General features: G+C 47.2%; 1 protein-coding gene across 7 annotated transcripts in view; it reads right to left on the reverse strand.

Annotated features, from left to right (window-relative positions):
* Nucleotides 1-149: 149 nt before the first annotated feature.
* The window catches only part of asap2a (ArfGAP with SH3 domain, ankyrin repeat and PH domain 2a), an 87302-nt gene continuing 69157 nt past the window's right edge, over nucleotides 150-18294 (reverse strand). For 3 of the 7 annotated variants that reach the window (XM_031788352.1, XM_031788355.1, XM_031788358.1), the window contains 16 exons: nucleotides 17866-17914; nucleotides 17409-17575; nucleotides 15561-15694; nucleotides 14513-14607; nucleotides 12545-12734; nucleotides 11894-11979; nucleotides 11505-11620; nucleotides 10644-10711; nucleotides 10378-10491; nucleotides 10004-10250; nucleotides 8898-9023; nucleotides 8397-8514; nucleotides 7871-7926; nucleotides 7588-7667; nucleotides 6780-6899; nucleotides 150-3091 (listed from right to left, as the gene is read on the reverse strand). In XM_031788352.1, the coding sequence (XP_031644212.1) occupies nucleotides 3017-3091; nucleotides 6780-6899; nucleotides 7588-7667; nucleotides 7871-7926; nucleotides 8397-8514; nucleotides 8898-9023; nucleotides 10004-10250; nucleotides 10378-10491; nucleotides 10644-10711; nucleotides 11505-11620; nucleotides 11894-11979; nucleotides 12545-12734; nucleotides 14513-14607; nucleotides 15561-15694; nucleotides 17409-17575; nucleotides 17866-17914 (1841 nt within the window). In that variant the 3' untranslated portion in view covers nucleotides 150-3016. The remainder of the gene's footprint in view (nucleotides 3092-6779; nucleotides 6900-7587; nucleotides 7668-7870; nucleotides 7927-8396; nucleotides 8515-8897; nucleotides 9024-10003; nucleotides 10251-10377; nucleotides 10492-10643; nucleotides 10712-11504; nucleotides 11621-11893; nucleotides 11980-12544; nucleotides 12735-14512; nucleotides 14608-15560; nucleotides 15695-17408; nucleotides 17576-17865; nucleotides 17915-18294) is intronic. The other 4 variants (XM_031788354.1, XM_031788357.1, XM_031788356.1 and 1 more) reach the window with 3 other exon arrangements.

The raw sequence follows: 18294 nt of genomic DNA on the forward strand, positions 1-18294 counted from the left end.
GTTGCATTACTATTATATTTAGTATTCTGCCCAGGAAGTTACAAATCTAGTAGTCGAGCACTCTTAAAATCACCGTACTACACAGCATTTACACACTGTTAAACCACTTTGAAAAGCAATAATACACTTATGATAAATGCAAGAGAAAACACTGGGAATTATTCCATTTTATTATTCCAGTTTCAATTTCCCCATTTATTTTGCACAATAGGTTCGAGTCAATGCTGTGATCCAGAGTCAATGAGTGTGAATGGAATAGCTTCTCAGCCTTGGTTTGTGTGTACACTACTAGACTACACACTGAACACCAGCTGGAAAACAGCACGTCACCACAGTGCATTCAAAGACAGTTACTGCCACGGTCATGAACTCTTATTTTATACATTTAAATATCAACAGAATCTATGTACATTTACAGATGAACCATCCTATTTCCAGTGAGTTAACATGGTGTGGCAGATACATGCGACGCCTCTTGTCGTCGTCTATCGTAGTTCATTCACAATTGAGAGTACTGTATGTCCCGTTTAAGATCAAACATCAAACATGTATAGAGTAGAGTTGCTCTGCAACCAAAGTCAGACATTACGTCAAATGAGTTGTAAGAATATTACATTTTAAAACATACTCTTCAGTATGGGACCTAGGATATATAAAACAAGGGTGGTCTGTAACTAATGCTGGTCCCAGCTAGTAATCAAGTTGTAGACTATGGTAGAATTCTAGGCTGAGCACTATGAATCAGATTGAATACTATGGTAGGTGTGTGTGTGTGTGTAAGTGTGAGTAGTTGCATTGTCCTTTCAAGTGTGTCATTTGGTATTGCCATCCCCCTTACAATGTCACCTCAAAGGACAAGTTATTTTTAGTACAATGACAACTATGTGCATGTGTCCACATGTACCTCTGTGTGTGTGCCATTTGGTAGCCTGCTGTCCACTACAGATAAAAAAAGCCACAGGACAGGAGCACTTGCCCCATGCACAGCTCCATGTCCCAATTGGCATCATATTCCCTAAATAGTGCACTACTTTTGACCAGAGCCACAAAAAGATGGTGGTTCACAACTAAAAGTGTGATCTATGCAGCGAAGATAGTTCACAACATCCATTTCACTGGTGATATTGATATAGCAAAAAGGGTAAGAAGTGCAACAATGAGGCATTTTATAAACAGAGTAAAAGGTGTCAGATGGGCTAATGCAGTAAATCTAGCACCACACTGTAGGCCATGGAGATGATGTGCTGTAAGTAACTTCTATTGTTTCAAGCTGATATGCATGCAGGTCAGCGCACAGAGTAGGATAGTGAGCCTGGGTTCTCCCAGTTAACTACAGGCCTAAATATACCCCCCGGCAACCCCCTGTTGTTACTAAGGGCTGTCTAGAAATGGGGACAGTGGATGACCCATAGGGGAGGACTCTTAGCATATTACTGGGTTAGCACCATTTTGAATTAAGTTTAACGAGTGGTGTGGTGGCGGGTATACGCAGCCTTACACCCACTTTCTTTTGTGGGCATTGTGTGGGCATTGCGTGGCTAGTGTGTGGTGGAAGGTATACGCAGTATCAATTAATAAGGCTGATGGATCCAATCAGAATGTTTATCTTAAAACGTTGATGAACTATTATTTCTTCACATTTTAAGCGCAGTAATGTACACGTGGGCGGTCGGGTTACACGCAAATGTTCCAAAACACAATTTGCAGGGAAACGCAGTTCTAAAAATGTGCACTGCACATGCGAGCCCATTCATAGACTGAGACATTTTGAAAGATGGGGAGATCTAAAGATGCAACAATTATTACGGGGTTGCTAATATGACGACGATAATGCCTTTGTCTGATAAAACAATGAAAGAAAGTAGATTTAAAAACCAATAGAACAGGAGTGTGGAATATGAGGATGTCTTTAGAAAATAATGACCTCCATGTTTATGTGGTGGGATTTTAACTATAGGCTACTTTTAAGAATGTAAGAGATGCCCCATAATGACGTTTGACATCTGGATGTTTAATAATTAAGGAACAGGGAAAAAATATAGCAAAGCTAATGATAATAATAGGCCTAATCATCTTCTAGTAGCCTAGATGGAAAGGCTTTCCCCCAAAAAAACTCTAAATTTAATGTTTTAATTTGTTTGACTGAATATTTCTGACTCAGTTGACCGCCTCATTTATTTGTTTCAATAGTAGTCCTATCAGACTACTAGCACAGTACAGGTTCAGTTTCCTGAACTGTTAAAGACCAACATGGGATTTATAATTTTTTTTGTCATAGAGTTTAACACACAGGCTCCTTTCCTTCACCAAGCAGGCCTTTGGGATTTATTTTTTGCCAAATTATAGTATACCCACTTCTCCAGGCACCACTCCACCACAGAGTCTGCTTCCCACATTGTGAGTGCTATAAAGTTTACATGCCTTTGCCTATTAAGCAGTTAAGCGTTTAGAAATGGTTCACCCTTTAACCATGCAAGGAGATGGAATGTAAGCATATAGACTATATTCACATTAACAATAAGTGAAAGAAATCCTAAAGATACACATTGCTGTCCTTGAAGAACTTTCTGTACAATTCACAAAACCAAAGACAACAGAGTGAAATAGTTATTAACAGAACCTTCATTTTGTCAATAATCCTCTAAATGTCGCGACCAGGATAAATAAGCAGAAAGTGCATTTTATTGCAAGAGGTTATCTACTACAATCATCGTTTTTTTAAATGTCAGATGGTGTCAGAAGTCAAAACACAGTTTCCCCACGAGCCTTTGCAGGCTTGGCCTAAATCGAGTGATATGACATCACATGACATTCCTGGAGTAAAGGGTGTATCTGTTGTCATGGCAACAGACTGTATAGCCAAAGCATTGGGCAGCGACACTTCACTCTTCTTTAGTGTCGGTGCAGCCACAAGCTTTGCTGATGACAAAGAATTTTGCCACAGAAATGTGGGGAGGTGGAGGACATTTCCATGGTTTCCATTCCAGGTCCTGTGTTGACCTCTGACCTTTGACCTTCAGTCCATGATGAAGTGTACAAATGTGACGGGGAAAGCCCCCCTCCTCATAGGTTCTCCTTCGATGTGGCCCAGCTGGGAGAGAACAGAAGAGAGGCACAACGTAACAATGATATTTGGGACAAAACACGTGCAATATAGTGCATTCGGAAAGTATTCAGACCTGGGCTTCTTCCACGTTTTTTAACGTTACAGCCTTATTCTAAAATAGATCAAATAAAAATGAATTAAATACACACAACATCCTATAATGACAAAGTGAAAACAGTTTTGTAGAAATGTTAGCAAATTTATTACAAATTTATTTTTAAAATACTTATTTACATAAGTATTCAGACCCTTTGCTATGAGACTTGACATTGAGCTCAGGTGCATCCTGTTAACATTGATCATCCTTGAGATGTTTCTAAACTCAGCAACAACGCAAAAAAACATCCCTTTTTCAGGACCCGGTCTTTCAAAGATATTTGGATTTTTACGAACTAACTTCATAGATATTCATTGTAAAGGGTTTAAACACTGTTTCCCATGTTTGTTCAAAGAACCATAAACAATGAATGGACATTCCTGTGGAACGGTCATTAAGACACTAACAGCTTACAGATGGTAGGAAATTAAGGTCACAGTTATGAAAACTCGGGACACTAAAGAGGCCTTTCTACTGACTCTGAAGAACACCAAAAGAAAGATGCCCAGGGTTCCTGCTCATCGGTGTGAATGTGCTTTAGGCATGCTGCAAGGAGGCATGAGGACTGCAGATGTGGGCAGGGCAATAAATTGCAATGTCCGTACTGTGAGATGCCCAAGAGGGCGCTACAGGGAGACAGGACGGACAGCTGATCGTCCTCGCAGTGGCAGACCATGTGTAACAACACCTGCACGTCCGAACATCACACCTCCATCAGTGCTCAGACTGTCTGCAATCGGCGGAGAGGCTGGACTGAGGGTTTGTAAGCCTGTTATAAGGCAGGTCCTCACCAGACATCACCGGCAACAACGTCGCCTATAGGCACAAACCCACCGTCGCTGGACCAGACAGGACTGGCAAAAAGTGCTCTTCACTGACGAGTCACGGTTTTGTCTCACCAGGGGTGATGGTCAGATTCACGTTTATTGTCGAAGGAATGAGCGTTACACCGAGGCCTGGACTCTGGAGCTGGATCGATTTGGAGGTGGAGGGTCCGTCATGTTCTGGGGTGGTGTATCACGGCATCATCGGACTGAGCTTGTTGTCATTGCAGGCAATCTCAACGCTGTGCGTGTACCCCAGATACTGTGCAAAGGAGCAAAAACTATAAATAACATGGGGATGAGGTAGTTGGGTGGGCTATTTACAGATTGGCTATGTACAGGTGCAATGATCAGTAAGCTGCTCTGACAACTGATACCTAAAGTTAGTGAGGGAGATAAGTCTCCAGCTTCAGTGATTTTTGCAATTCGTTCCAGTCATTGGCAGCAGAGAACTGGAAGGAGAGGCAGCCAAAGGAGGAGTTGGCTTTGGGGGTTACCAGTGAAATATACCTGCTGGAGGGCGTGCTACGGGTGGGTGCTGCTATGGTGACCAGTGAGCTGAGATAAGGCGGGGCTTTACCGAGCAAAGACTTATAAATGACCTAGAGCCAGTGGGTTTGGCGACGATTATAAAAGCGAGAGCCAGCCAACGAGAGCATACAGGTCGCAGTGGTGGGTAGTATATGGGGCTTTGGAGACAAAACAGATGGCACTGTGATAGACTGCATCCAGTTTGCTGAGTAGAGTGTTGGAGGCTATTTTGTAAATTACATTACCGAAGTCAAGGATCGGTAGGATAGTCAAGTTTTACATGGGTATGTTTGGCAGCATGAGTGAAGGATGCTTTGTTGCGAAATAGGAAGCAGATTCTAGATTTCATTTTGGATTGGAGATGCTTAATGTGAGTCTAGAAGGAGAGTTTACAGTCTAACCAGACACCTAGGTATTTGTAGTTGTCCACATATTCTGTGTCAGAACCATCCAGAGTAGTGGGCGGGTGCGGGCAGCGATCGGTTGAAGAGCATGCATTTAGTTTTACTTGCATGTAAGAGCAGTTGGAGGCCACAGAAGGAGTGTTGTATGGCATTGAAGCTCGTCTGGAGGTTTGTTAACACAGTGTCTAAAGATGGGTCAGAAGTATACAGAATGGTGTCGCCTGCGTAGAGGTGGATCAGAGAATCCCCAGCTGCAAGCGTGACATCATTAATGTATACAGAGAAAAGAGTCGGCCCGAGAATTGAACCCTGTGGTACCCCCATAGAGACTGCCAGAAGTCTGGACAACAGGCCCTCCGATTTGACACACTGAACTCTATCAGAGAAGTAGTTGGTGAACCAGGCGAAGCAGTCATTTGAGAAACCAAGGCTGTTGAGTCTGCCGATAAGAAATCAGTGATTGACAGAGTCGAAAGCCTTGGCCAGGTCGATGAAGACGGCTGCACAGTACTGTCTTTTATAAATGGTGGTTATGATATCGTTTAGGACCTTGAGCGTGGCTGAAATGCACCCATGGCCAGCTCGGAAACCAGATTGCATAGCGGAGAAGGTACGGTGGGATTCGAAATGGTAGGTGATCTGTTTGTTAACCTGGCATTCAAAGACTTTAGAAAGGCAGGGTAGGGTAGATATAGGTCTGTAACAGTAGCCAAGAGTGCCAAGTGTCATGTCTGGAGAAAACCTGGCACCATCCCTACGGTGAAGCATAGTGGTGGCTGCATTATGCGTTGGGGATGTTTTTCCGTGGCAGGGACTGGGAGACTAGTCAGAACGGAGCAAAGTACAGGAAAGATCCTTGATGAAAACCTGTTCCAGAGTGCAGACTGGGGGGCGAAGGTTTACCTTCCAACAGGACAATGACCCTAAGCACACAAGATAACGCATGAGTCTAAATGTCCTTGAGTGGCCCAGACAGAGCCCAGACTTGACTCAGATCGAACTTGACTCAGATGTAAATGTGATATTTCAGTTGAATTTTTGAACATTTGTAAAAACCTATTTTTGCTTTGTCATTATGGGGTAATGTGTGTAGATTGATGAGAAAAAAAAACTATACATTTTAGAATAAGGCTGTTACCTAACAAAATGTGGAAAAAGTCAAGGGGTCTGAATACTTTCCGAAGGCACTATGGCTTATGGCAGGGTTGGGTAGGTTACTTTCTAATGGAATCCATTACAGTTACTAGTAAACTCCCAAAAATTGTAATCAGTAATATAACTTTTAGATTACACAAACTCAGTAACATAATCTGATTATTTGTAGAGTTACTTTTGGATTACTATCCCCCTTTAGAGAGTCATCAGCAGAACACCTTTTAAATTCTGCTTCAGTTGTCGTCAACTCAGGCGCGGACACAAACAAAATGCCATTGAAGTCAGAAAAAGGAGAGCGGAAGGCATCTATAAGACAAAGTCCCATGGAGAATAAGTGACTAAATACGGTCATGTTTACAGAGGTGGCTTTTGGAAAAACAAGTTGCAGCTGGTCTGTATTCAGACAACGGACTCAGCAGAGGAAGGAAGGCAGGCGGGGGCGGGAGAGAAAGAAGGACGGCTAGAATGAGGTCACTGCTTTGTGCTGCTGAGGCCACCAAGATTTCTGGCACATGCTCAGTGGACTCTCTCTGGAATAGGCCAGATTTGGACTAGAACTGGGCCGGACAGCTCTCACTGCGTGTGAATGGAGACAAAAACACACCCCACTTTTCACACATCCAACACACAAAATAGTAGCCTAATCAAGAGTTGACACTCACCCACCACTCCTGGTCCTCCTCCCCATCCACCACGATCACCTCCCCCTCAGAGAAGGTCAGCTCGTCTGCATTGTCCGCCATACAGTTGTAGATGGCCTTCACCCGCTTGGGCCTCTGCTTCTGAAGAGAGACGGCCAGACGGGCATAGCAATACAATTACTAGAACCAACATTCCCAGTCAAGTCAACCTTCCGTAACGGTGGCCATGTTGAGTGCACTGTCAAATTGCCATGGTCTCAGGTGCTTCCCTTTCTAGTCATTCTATTTCTATGCAGACAGGCAGGTGTACTTGACCGTTCTGCAGACAGATGCGGTCGTTTAACTGAAGTATCTAAACCGTCTGTCACTCCTTTGGAATTCTCAACGCCCACTTCCACATTGACCGCTGGAGGGTTGCATAGCAGACAAATGACACAGGACATAGTAACTGTCAGGCAGGGGGGAGTTGTGCATCGCATGTTTTCACCACAGGCTATCGCTGATCTGTCAGTGGTTCACATGGTGAGCCCGTATGACACAGATTGCTAGCACTGAGCTAGGGACAGAGATGAGAGGTTTCCCCATCTGTCAAGAACGAGTACACACTTCAAGGTTTCCCCTCCTACTTAGCGTTACAGGAAGGAGGAAACACTGTTCGAGCCATTGATACTCAGAGTGCACAGGACAATAAGACCAACTGAAAAACAACAACGAGATCAGATGGAGAAGTCCAATAAGTGCCTCTGATTGGCTGTCCAATCACAATCCACAACAGGGCAAACAATCATATTTTTAAAAAAAGGTCAACGGTAGGTGGAGGGGAACTCACCGGATAGGTCTTCCTAGGCATGGGGGCGGGAGGCAGCGATTGACCTACTGAGTTGTGGGGATATCCCGGCACTTCTTTAGCTGGAGGAGGAAGAGGATTCGAAGACGTCGTTGTGAATACACAAACTGTTCCACACAGACATAAATCACACAACCAGACTGTCTGCAGCCGACCCACAGACAACACATCCTGGCCCAGTCGCAGCGCTTTTATCTGACTATGCGACATGCTTTTACAGGTTATTTACAGACGCAGAGTAAATCAAGTTATTTTTTACACCCACCTGGTCTTTCGATGGACCCAGTTCGAGTCGGTCCTTTACTGAAGCTTTTGTCGTTGCTAAAAAACCACACACATAACCTCGTAGTCAGCTGCTGTTTAGGACGTTCTTCAAATCAACACACACACACACCACACACACACACAGTGCATTTCCCTTCCAACAGCCACACAACTCAGACCCGTGGGAGGTTGAGTAGAGCCATGTGGATGAATAGTGTAAAGCTGTTTGTCTTTTAGGAGAGCTCAGCTTGGAAGTTAATGAAGTAGTAAACCAGAAACACGCTATTTTCCAAAGGCAAACTTGCTTTGTGTTCATCAAAGTAAAACATGCTGCCTCAGGCAGGGTGTGTCCCCCCCCAGCATGTGTGTGTGTGTCCAATGTGTGTTTGTGTGTGTCCAATGTGTGTGTGTGTGTGTGTCCAATGTGTGTGTGTGTGTGTGTCCAATGTGTGTTTGTGTGTGTCCAATGTGTTTTTGTGTGTGTCCAATGTGTGTGTGTGTGTGTGTGTATGCACGTGCGCGCTTACCCAGAAGGAGACTTCGGTGTTGGGGCTCTGTTGTGGCCCTGTCCGGTCCCCGGTTTTGACTGCTGGTTCATCGCCTCCATCATACTCACTGTCTTGGCCACAGGCGGAGGAGCAAGACCTGGTGGGGTGGGGGGACAGAGAGAGATAGAGGTTGAAAGAGGGCTCTAGATAGACAAAATGGAGATTGCCTCAATGGCGCAGTCTATGCTGTCACAGACGTCATAAGGGCACAGATACAAAGACGAGTCCTCTTTCGAACTCTATGCAAGTTACCCATCTCATTCTCTTCTTCATGTAAACTGGGTGCTTTTCTCCTCGGCGTCATCTTTGTACATCATGTTGTAAACATACTGCATGTGCCTTATATATACTGTAACATGACCTATCGACAATAACGCTATGTACAATCATTTACCAGGATTATTTTACTATTTTACGATACTGATTGTGGCTATTGTTATGATGTGTTCAGACAACAAGGCCTGGAGGAGAGGTGCCTACCCGTGGTTGAGGTGACCCTCATGGGGGGTACGGGGGGGTGGATATTGGGGGGGTCTGAGGAGGACCTCTGTCGGACCCCCAGGTCTATAGAGCCAGGCTTCCACCCAGAGGACCCTGATGACTGGACTGTGGAGGGAGGAGTGGGAGAGAAGATATGCTTTGGCACCTGGAGACATGCATCGCTTGCTCTTTGGGGGTTTAAGGCTCTGGGTATCTGTAAAAGCACTTTTCCATAACTGGCGCTGTTAAAAAGGGCTTTGTGTAAAAATACATTTTTCATTGATTGATTGAGACTTGACACCAAAAGTAGAACACAGAAAGAAGGCTACTCCTGGAATTAAATAGATAAGACTCTGCCCAAAGTCAAGTTTGCTGGAGAGGAGCTGCAGACGGCCAATGCTCGTTGTGGGGCAACGGGCCCAAGTAAGTAAAGACAACACGTGCTTCGAAGTGAAGCGCGGTGGAATGTGAGCAGTCGGATGCAAAATTAAATTCAGGAATTCAACGAGTTTGGACTATTTTCTATTGAGTTCAAATTGATTTCCAGTGATATGTTGGGTTATTTTCAGTCTTCCTCTCATCATGGACTATGGAACACAGACTGAGAACTTTTTGGAAAAGTAACTCACTAGCTCACTCGGTCGCCGCCAATGTAACTGCCCATGCTCCCTACCCAGAGTCCTCTCTGCCCTTCAAATAGGTCAGAGCGCCACACAAGTCACCATGGGGCCATGCACTAATTAGAGAAGGCCATCTACACTCTATGACAGAGACGAGGCCAAATTGAGATTTCCCTCTATTTGAACTGAACCCATTGGGCATGTATTATAAATATAATTCTCCAAAAATTACGAGGAGGACGAGGTAAATCTGGGTTGAAATGGGCTCGATGCAGGGGTCATTTGATATGGATCACGTTTATCAACTTCAAAATCAGGAGCATTTTTTGGGAAAAAAAATAAATCTGTGCTCAAATAGCATTCACACGGATTCCCTGAACAAACTGAACTTGTTCATAGAATTTGGAACGTTTCGCCAGACGAATGTGGCTCTCTATACATGCAGCACCCACCTTGCTATCACATCAAAAGAGAAAGACAAAGCACCTATGTTCCGTGGGGGAAGAGGGGGAGCAGAGGTGGGGGTGAGCCCCCCGGGCACGGGGGGGCTGGCGTCGAGGATGGTGCCGTAGGTCTCGTTGTTGACCAGGTTGGGCATGTACCCACCACGCTGCTTGTCCTTGGCCAGGCTGGCAGTGTCGCGTGCCAACGAAGCAGGGCTGGGCTGGCGCTGGGAGTTGGAGCCAGGGGTATAGCAGCTGACCGGGCGTTCCTCTCGCCGGTGGGGGCTGGGCTGAGGGAGGACAGGGGTCAAAAGGTTATAGAAAGGTCATCAATGTGTGTTATGTATGCACATATGTACTTTTGTGTGTGTGGTGAGATCATGGTGTGTGTGTGTATAATCTGAAGTGAGTCCTCACCCTCACCTTCTCATCCAGGTCCTCGTCACTCTCGTCCATGTCTTCATGGTGCAGACGCCACTCATACTCTACATGCACGTGGACGTTGAACTTCCCCGCCAACGCCGTGTTCAGCTACACACACACACACTGACAGTGATTAATGGCTCAAATAAAGCATGGAGATGAGGAGTCACTATCTTTCTTGCTAAAGATGCACGTGCGCACACACACACCATGAACTCACCACACACACACCACGAACTCACCACACACACACCACTCACCAGCTCCTCACACTGCAGGTGCTTCAGTCTCTTAGCGATGTCCAGCGGCGTCTCCCCAGACTCATTCGCTACAGGAAGACATCTTCATCCAGTCACTAAATTATACCCTGTGTCCTCCACCACTCGAGATCAACACCTCATAGATGAGCACTGACAAGTAACCCGAGACACAATTATCACCTCTGGGCTACGACAGCATGAATTAGGAAGATATCTACACCCAACTCAACAGCCTGTCAACACAACGCTAGCATGCCTCTTATAGGCTGCCAGGGCGCCTACTGCTTCGCCATGTTTGTCAACAGCCGCGTTTGTAACAACACCTCCCCGTCTCTGTAAACTAGATAGTGTGTGAAACAAGGAGGTTCCTCGGGCACATAAAGACAACTCCAGTCCACAGACCATGGCCCCCTGTTCCTTTGTCAACTCCGTTGCTGGAGAGAGAACATTAGCAGGATTCCCACACTAAATAGTCTGTGTCTCTCTCTCTCTCACCATCATCTCGTTCTTATCGTGGGCCTGGTTTGTATGGAGCCAGACTGAAGCAGAGCGTTTGAGCGGCTGTGACAAAGTAGGGTCTCTTGGCAAACCAAGGGCCTCTGGGAACTCAGCCTGACCAAAACAAGGCACGTTCATGTGCTTCTATGTGTGTGTATGTGTCTTAATAATTCTGTTTGGCAGTCTATTAGTTATAATTTCTATAGCTATGAATTAAAACGTAAAATCAGGTTAATGGTCGACAGGAATCTGTTTCTTGCACTACACTCGGCAACAATAAACAAAGTCTACACTAGCATTTTGTATCCGTGCCGTTTCCAAACCAGTCCTTCCCAGTAGAAGAGAGATGTAATGTTCTCTTACCAATGTCTATGGATGCCTTGCCCCGCAGCAGCAGTTTCAAACACTCCATGTTGTCAGTCAGGCAGCAGTAGTGGAGGGCCGTGCTGCCTTTGGTTGTCTGCTTGTCCAGGTTCACACTGTGGGGGAGAACAGACGGGGGAAGGCAGTCAGGGAGAGTTGGAAGGAGAACCATAAACACAGGACAACGGTCACTCGACAGCATTATTCCAGCACTTGTTCTGAACAAATTCATTTGCATTCTGTGGGACTGTGTTAAAAAAAACAATAACCGAGTAGTTTTGTGTGACGACCGTGTTAAAGTCAGTCGTCATCTGCTGAGTCGTTCATGACATTTATGACGGGTCGTGTTTCTACAAAAAGCTCATTGACGTTTACTTTTATTCCCTTACCTGTTTTGAGTGAGGAAGTCGACGATATGGAGCGAGGTCCTGTCCACTAGTCTGACCGCTAGGTGAAGGGCCGTCTCTCCTTGTTCCTGCAACCACACACACAGAAGATCCAAAATGGCAGTGGTGAGACCTCGGGGACACAAAGACATAGCAGAGCCAAAATGGAGCAGCTGACACCGAGAAACACTGGGACTTTGATGAAAATCTGCGCATATGCTCCCTTTCGGCAGTCTGCTTTGCTACAGGCAGTAAAAGCAGTAATAGCCCTGAATGTGAGCCAGGTGTTTGTAGTGATGGTTGATCTATTATACAAAAGCATTTACACTCCCAGGAGCAGTTGTTTTTCACAGCCCAGCAAAGAGAATGAACCAAAACACTGCCATTTGAATTCCACTACAGCTGTGGCAGTTGAGAGCACCTGGACAGATCAAATGTTGATGCACAGTCGTGTTCCCAATGTAAAAACCACCCCACCTCTCAATTGAGAGGTGGGGTTAATTCACACTACTGAGCCAAGCAGAGCCAAGCCGAGCTGTTGAGTGATGGCCTGGAAAGGACAATGTGGATAAAAAATATCTGTACCAGCACGGTAATGCCTGGGGTCAGCACGCTCGTGTGACAGGGGGTATTGGTGTGGACATGTAGACTCACATGTCCGTTGGCCAGGGGGATGGGCTCCATCAGGTCAACTCCCTCAGCGTACACCTGGATCAGAGAGAAGATGTCCCGGGCCTTGACCGCGTCACACAGGGTGTGCAGCTTGGACACCCCGTCTGGACACTTCCTCCTGGCGAAACGCTTCTCGGTGTACTTGGCTGTGATGAAGTCCTTACGGGCTTGCCTGCACCAGAAGTAGAAAGGCCACAGACATAAAAAGGGATCGTTCAGCCAGAAGGTATATTTGGGTCGAATTACGTTTAGTTGTGTCTGAAGGCCCAGAATCCATTATTTACTTCTGCCTAGAGAATTCCAAATGAATGACTAAGCAGCCAAACCGACGCTAGCAAAGCTGCTCTGCAAGCCGAAAACACTTCAAACTAAGTTCGGTAGTTGGTTTACGTGCAGAACGCTGAAACAGTCGCTGGAATTTTGTCACTAAAAACTGGAACCATTTCCTCATGTAGCCTCACAGCCGCATCCGTTTGTCGCGTTCGCGTTCCGTTTGTCGCGTTCTCACAGCCGCATCCGTTTGTCGCGTTCTCACAGCCGCATCCGTTTGTCGCGTTCTCACAGCCGCATCCGTTTGTCGCGTTCTCACAGCCGCATCCGTTTGTCGCGTTCTCACAGCCGCATTTTTCCTACTGTATTATTGACTGTTTGTTTATTCCACGTGTAACTCTGTGTTGTTGTATGTGTCGAACTGCTTTGCTTTATTCTTGGCCAGGTCGAAGTTGCAAATGAGAACTTGTTCTCAACTCGCCTACCTGGTTAAATAAAGGTGAAATAAAAAATTAAATAAAAATTCACGAGTACCGAGGCTACCAAACCTTGTTTGAAGTGTTTGAGGAAGTTGCAGTGCTAACATCGGTTCGGCTGTTAACAGTCATGAATTCTGACGATGCTAACATGCTAACTCCTGGCCGTAGCCTGAAGTAAACACTGGATTCTTGTAGATTCTGTAACCATGGGCCTTCAGACAACTCAAGGTGAGGGTAATTTGACCCAAAGATGCATTTTTGAATGATCCCTTTAGGGCTGCGTTTACACAGGCAGCCCAATTCTAACCATTCAGATCAGCTCTTTTGCCAATAACTGGAAAAAATATATCATAATTGGGCTGCCTGTGTCAACACAGTCTAAGTGTGTCAATACATGTATCTGATACTTACAGCCATAAATGGGGCGGCAGGGTAGCCTAGTGGTTAGAGCGTTGGTAACCGGAAGGTTGTGTGTTCAAACCCCTGAGCTGACAAGGTACAAAATCTGTCGTTCTGCCCCTGAACAGGCAGTTAACCCACTGTTCCCAGGCCGTCATTGAAAATAAGAATGTGTTCTTAACTGACTTGCCTGGTTAAATAAAGGTAAAAAATATATATATAAAAAGAGCTTAGAGCTTAAACTAATACGTTTAATTCAACTAGAGGGATGCATTAGGTTTCTTATGCGTGTGCTCAATTTGACTTGGGTTGTACACCGAGTCATGTGCCAACAACAACAAAATGCATAGAATTCTCTTAAGCTTAATGAATAAAAATGTGTTCAGTTAGTGATGCCTTCCTTATTGCTCCATCCATAATGAATGGGTATGAGTGTCTCTGTGGTGACATGTTGCCAATAGGTAACTGGAAGGTCACGGGCCCAACCGCTCTAAGGCTGCTTCCTGAATGGTACCATATTCCCTACATACTGTCCTAATTGTGACCAGAGCCTTAGGTGTCCTGGTCAAAAGTAGGCCACTATATTAGGGAATAGAGTGCCATTTAGGTCACCTCCTTACAGTCACCTTCGGGGGGGGGGTCTGGGTAGGGGGGCTACTGTAATGGGAACCTGAGAAGGTAGAGAAAGTGACAGGGAGACTGATGAAAGAAGGAGAGGATAGAGTGTTTGCGTGTGAGGAGAGAGCCAGAGGGAAAAGCAAGATAACTAGTGGGATAGAAAGGGGGGAGAGAGAGAACTTACATGTCACTGGCAGGGTTGGGTTTGACCACATCTTCCGCAGATAGACACGCCTCCATGATGTCGTTAAAGCCTGCATTCCCCACGTTCTTGGCCAGCTTCATGGCAACACACAAACAGGTAAGAGCTTACCAGAGCGACAGTCCATACAAGTGCAAACGAGCCTCCTATCGGAGGGTGCTACAGTACAGTTTATACTGTACACATTCATCTCATACTCCATTTATTCTGCTCTGCTACTTCAGCAAACACTTCAAATCAAAATGGTGTGTGTGTGTGCACTGCACACGTTCCACCCATCTCCTTGTGGCCAAATAATGTCAAAGACCGGGGCGTATTCGTTCCACCAATTCTGTTGCAAAACGTTTCCGAAGGGGAAACAAACTAAACGAAGAAGGGACCTACCTGAATTTGTCCAACAGAAACTCTCGTTTTAGTTGCAAAACTGAAAGGTTTTTTTTGTGCAACTGTTTGGCTAATGATTACACCCCCTGGCATCTTAACAAGGGCAATCATCTCCAATTAGCAGCAAAAACATTTCAGCCCCAAATGATTTACGGCCAATAAATTGCACCAAATTGATATTAGAAAGCCAGATGAAATGTGAAATATGCAAAGTGGAAGCAGCTCCAAGCTTCTGTAATACTGTACTGTATCTAATCCCAATGGAGCGCAGCAGAGGGTGGAGAGTTCAGTAGAATCAGGACATGGGCGTTGGTATACTTGGTACTCTCCCACCAGCAGTAAATCATCAGCACTGTGGATGTGTTTTCACATTGGGAGAATCTCAATTCGATTTCCAGAAGGGACTTCTGAACTTCTCATCCAATGTGGTTTGAAAAGGAGGAGAGATGACGCAAGGAAGAGATTCTCCCATTGTAACAGCAAGAATGGCAATGCACTGGAAGAGCCAGTGTTTCCCAAGGTTTTGCTAACTAACCTAAGTGGATGTGCCACCTGTGTACCTGTGCCTAACCTCCCAGCGCCACATCGCCATAATGTGAAACTAGCTGATGTGTGCTGAGCATTCTAGCACAAAATTGCTTCTTACCAAGAGTTCAGAGGTGCTGAGTACATCCAGTGTGAGGGACTGGATCCTAGAGTAATGGACTCCCAGCTCCCTGTGGATCCCAGAACACTCAATACAGGTCAGGATGCCCAAGTTAGTGGAGAGCCAGGTAGGGTCTGGAAAGGAGAAAAAAAGAGCGAGCAAGAGAGGAGAGGGGGGCAAGCGAGGGGAGAGCAGCGAGAGAGAGGGGGGCAAGCGAGGGGAGAGCAGCGAGAGAGAGGGGGGCAAGCGAGGGGAGAGCAGCGAGAGAGAGGGGGGCAAGCGAGGGGAGAGCAGCGAGAGAGAGGGGGGCAAGCGAGGGGAGAGCAGCGAGAGAGAGGGGGGCAAGCGAGGGGAGAGCAGCGAGAGAGAGGGGGGCAAGCGAGGGGAGAGCAGCGAGAGAGAGGGGGGCAAGCGAGGGGGAGAGCAGCGAGAGAGAGGGGGGCAAGCGAGGGGAGAGCAGCGAGAGAGAGGGGGGCAAGCGAGGGGAGAGCAGCGAGAGAGAGGGGGGCAAGCGAGGGGAGAGCAGCGAGAGAGAGGGGGGCAAGCGAGGGGAGAGCAGCGAGAGAGAGGGGGGCAAGCGAGGGGAGAGCAGCGAGAGAGAGGGGGGCAAGCGAGGGGAGAGCAGCGAGGGAGAGGGGGGCAAGCGAGGGGAGAGCAGCGAGAGAGAGGGGGAAGAAGCGAGGGGAGAGGGGGGCAAGCGAGGGGAGAGCAGCGAGAGCGAGGGGGGCAAGCGAGGGGAGAGCAGCGAGAGCAGCGAGAGAGAGGGGGCAAGCGAGGGGAGAGCAGCGAGAGCGAGGGGGGCAAGCGAGGGGAAGAGCAGCGAGAGAGAGGGGGGGCAAGCGAGGGGAGAGCAGCGAGAGAGAGGGGGGCAAGCGAGGGGAGAGCAGCGAGAGAGAGGGGGGCAAGCGAGGGGAGAGCAGCGAGAGAGAGGGGGGCAAGCGAGGGGAGAGCAGCGAGAGAGAGGGGGGCAAGCGAGGGGAGAGCAGCGAGAGAGAGGGGGGCAAGCGAGGGGAGAGCAGCGAGAGAGAGGGGGGCAAGCGAGGGAGAGCAGCGAGAGAGAGGGGGGCAAGCGAGGGGAGAGCAGCGAGAGAGAGGGGGGCAAGCGAGGGGAGAGCAGCGAGAGAGAGGGGGGCAAGCGAGGGGAGAGCAGCGAGAGAGAGGGGGGCAAGCGAGGGGAGAGCAGCGAGAGAGAGGGGGGCAAGCGAGGGGAGAGCAGCGAGAGAGAGGGGGGCAAGCGAGGGGAGAGCAGCGAGAGAGAGGGGGGCAAGCGAGGGGAGAGCAGCGAGAGAGAGGGGGGCAAGCGAGGGGAGAGCAGCGAGAGAGAGGGGGGCAAGTGAGGGGAGAGCAGCGAGAGAGAGGGGGGCAAGCGAGGGGAGAGCAGCGAGAGAGAGGGGGGCAAGCGAGGGGAGAGCAGCGAGAGAGAGGGGGGCAAGCGAGAGAGAGAGAAAAAGAAGAAGAGAGAGGTAACAGGTAAGTAGGTAACAGTGTCCTTAACAGGAACTACCTGCATGTGCTTAGTGGGGAAGAGCTATTTCTGATACAGGTTAACGACAGGCTGCAGTCAAACCTACATAACTGTCCCATGGGCATTCCTCATTCCCTACAATGTCGGTGTCAAGTGACCACATGGAGTTGTTCATTACACTCATATAACACTTTGGTAACCATCTCTGTGAATAACCCGTACATGAATAAGTGACCAATAAAGTAAAAACAGTTAATGGCTCCTTCATACACTTTGTGCATTTATAAAGGCTGTATGATGAACTATACATAGGTGGTATTGTGTGTGTGTTGTGTCAAGTGTGGGTGTATGTATTAACATGTATGTGGCGCCCGGTCACTCACTGGGAGCGCCGCAGTCGCAGCAGATGTCGTTGCCGGTCATCCTCTTGACCTCTCCCAGGATGGCCTTGGTCAGTTCCTGGACTATGTTGTTCTCTCCAACGTGCTGGTCCCCCTTAAAGGCATTATTCAGCGCTTCCTCCTTGCTGTTCTGCAGCACAGAGATCCATCTGAAAACACACACAGGGGGAGGGGAAGTTAGAGCGTGTGTGTGTGTGAGGATGGGGTGAGGGCAGGGTCAACATTGGGTTAGACTAGAGGGTGGAAAATGGATGTGTTAACTGTGAGAAGAGGTATGGGGAGAAACAGGACACACCTTTCCCCCCCCACACACACACACAACCCAAACGTGATGGAAACGTGTGGGTTGTGTGTGGAAAGAAGTATAGGGGATCAACAGGACACTCTCACATGACCTACACACACACACACACACACACAGGAAGGAATACATACTTACATCTGACATTCTGGGTCGTCCTCAGCCTGAAAGTGATAGGTTCTGTCATCTAAAAGAGGGGGGGGGGGGGGGTCAGAGACATAGTGGAACAAGACATTTATCAAAGACAAGAACATGTAAGAGCTGAGAGCAATTCCCTTAAGAGCCCATCAAAGCCCCAGGGTGACAAGTCAACTACAGTAAGACCAGGACAGTTAACTACAGTAAGACAGACAGTCATCTACAGTACATACAGTAAGACACAGACAGTCATCTACAGTACATACAATAAGACAGACAGTCATCTACAGTACATACAGTAAGACACGCAACTACAGTACATACAGGAAGACACACTGTCAACTACAGTACATACAGGAAGACAGTCAACTACAGTAAGACCAGGACAGTTAACTACAGTAAGACAGACAGTCATCTACAGTACATACA

The sequence above is a fragment of the Oncorhynchus kisutch genome, linkage group LG14 (assembly GCF_002021735.2).
Source record: "Oncorhynchus kisutch isolate 150728-3 linkage group LG14, Okis_V2, whole genome shotgun sequence".
In the NCBI taxonomy this organism is placed as follows: domain Eukaryota; kingdom Metazoa; phylum Chordata; class Actinopteri; order Salmoniformes; family Salmonidae; genus Oncorhynchus; species Oncorhynchus kisutch.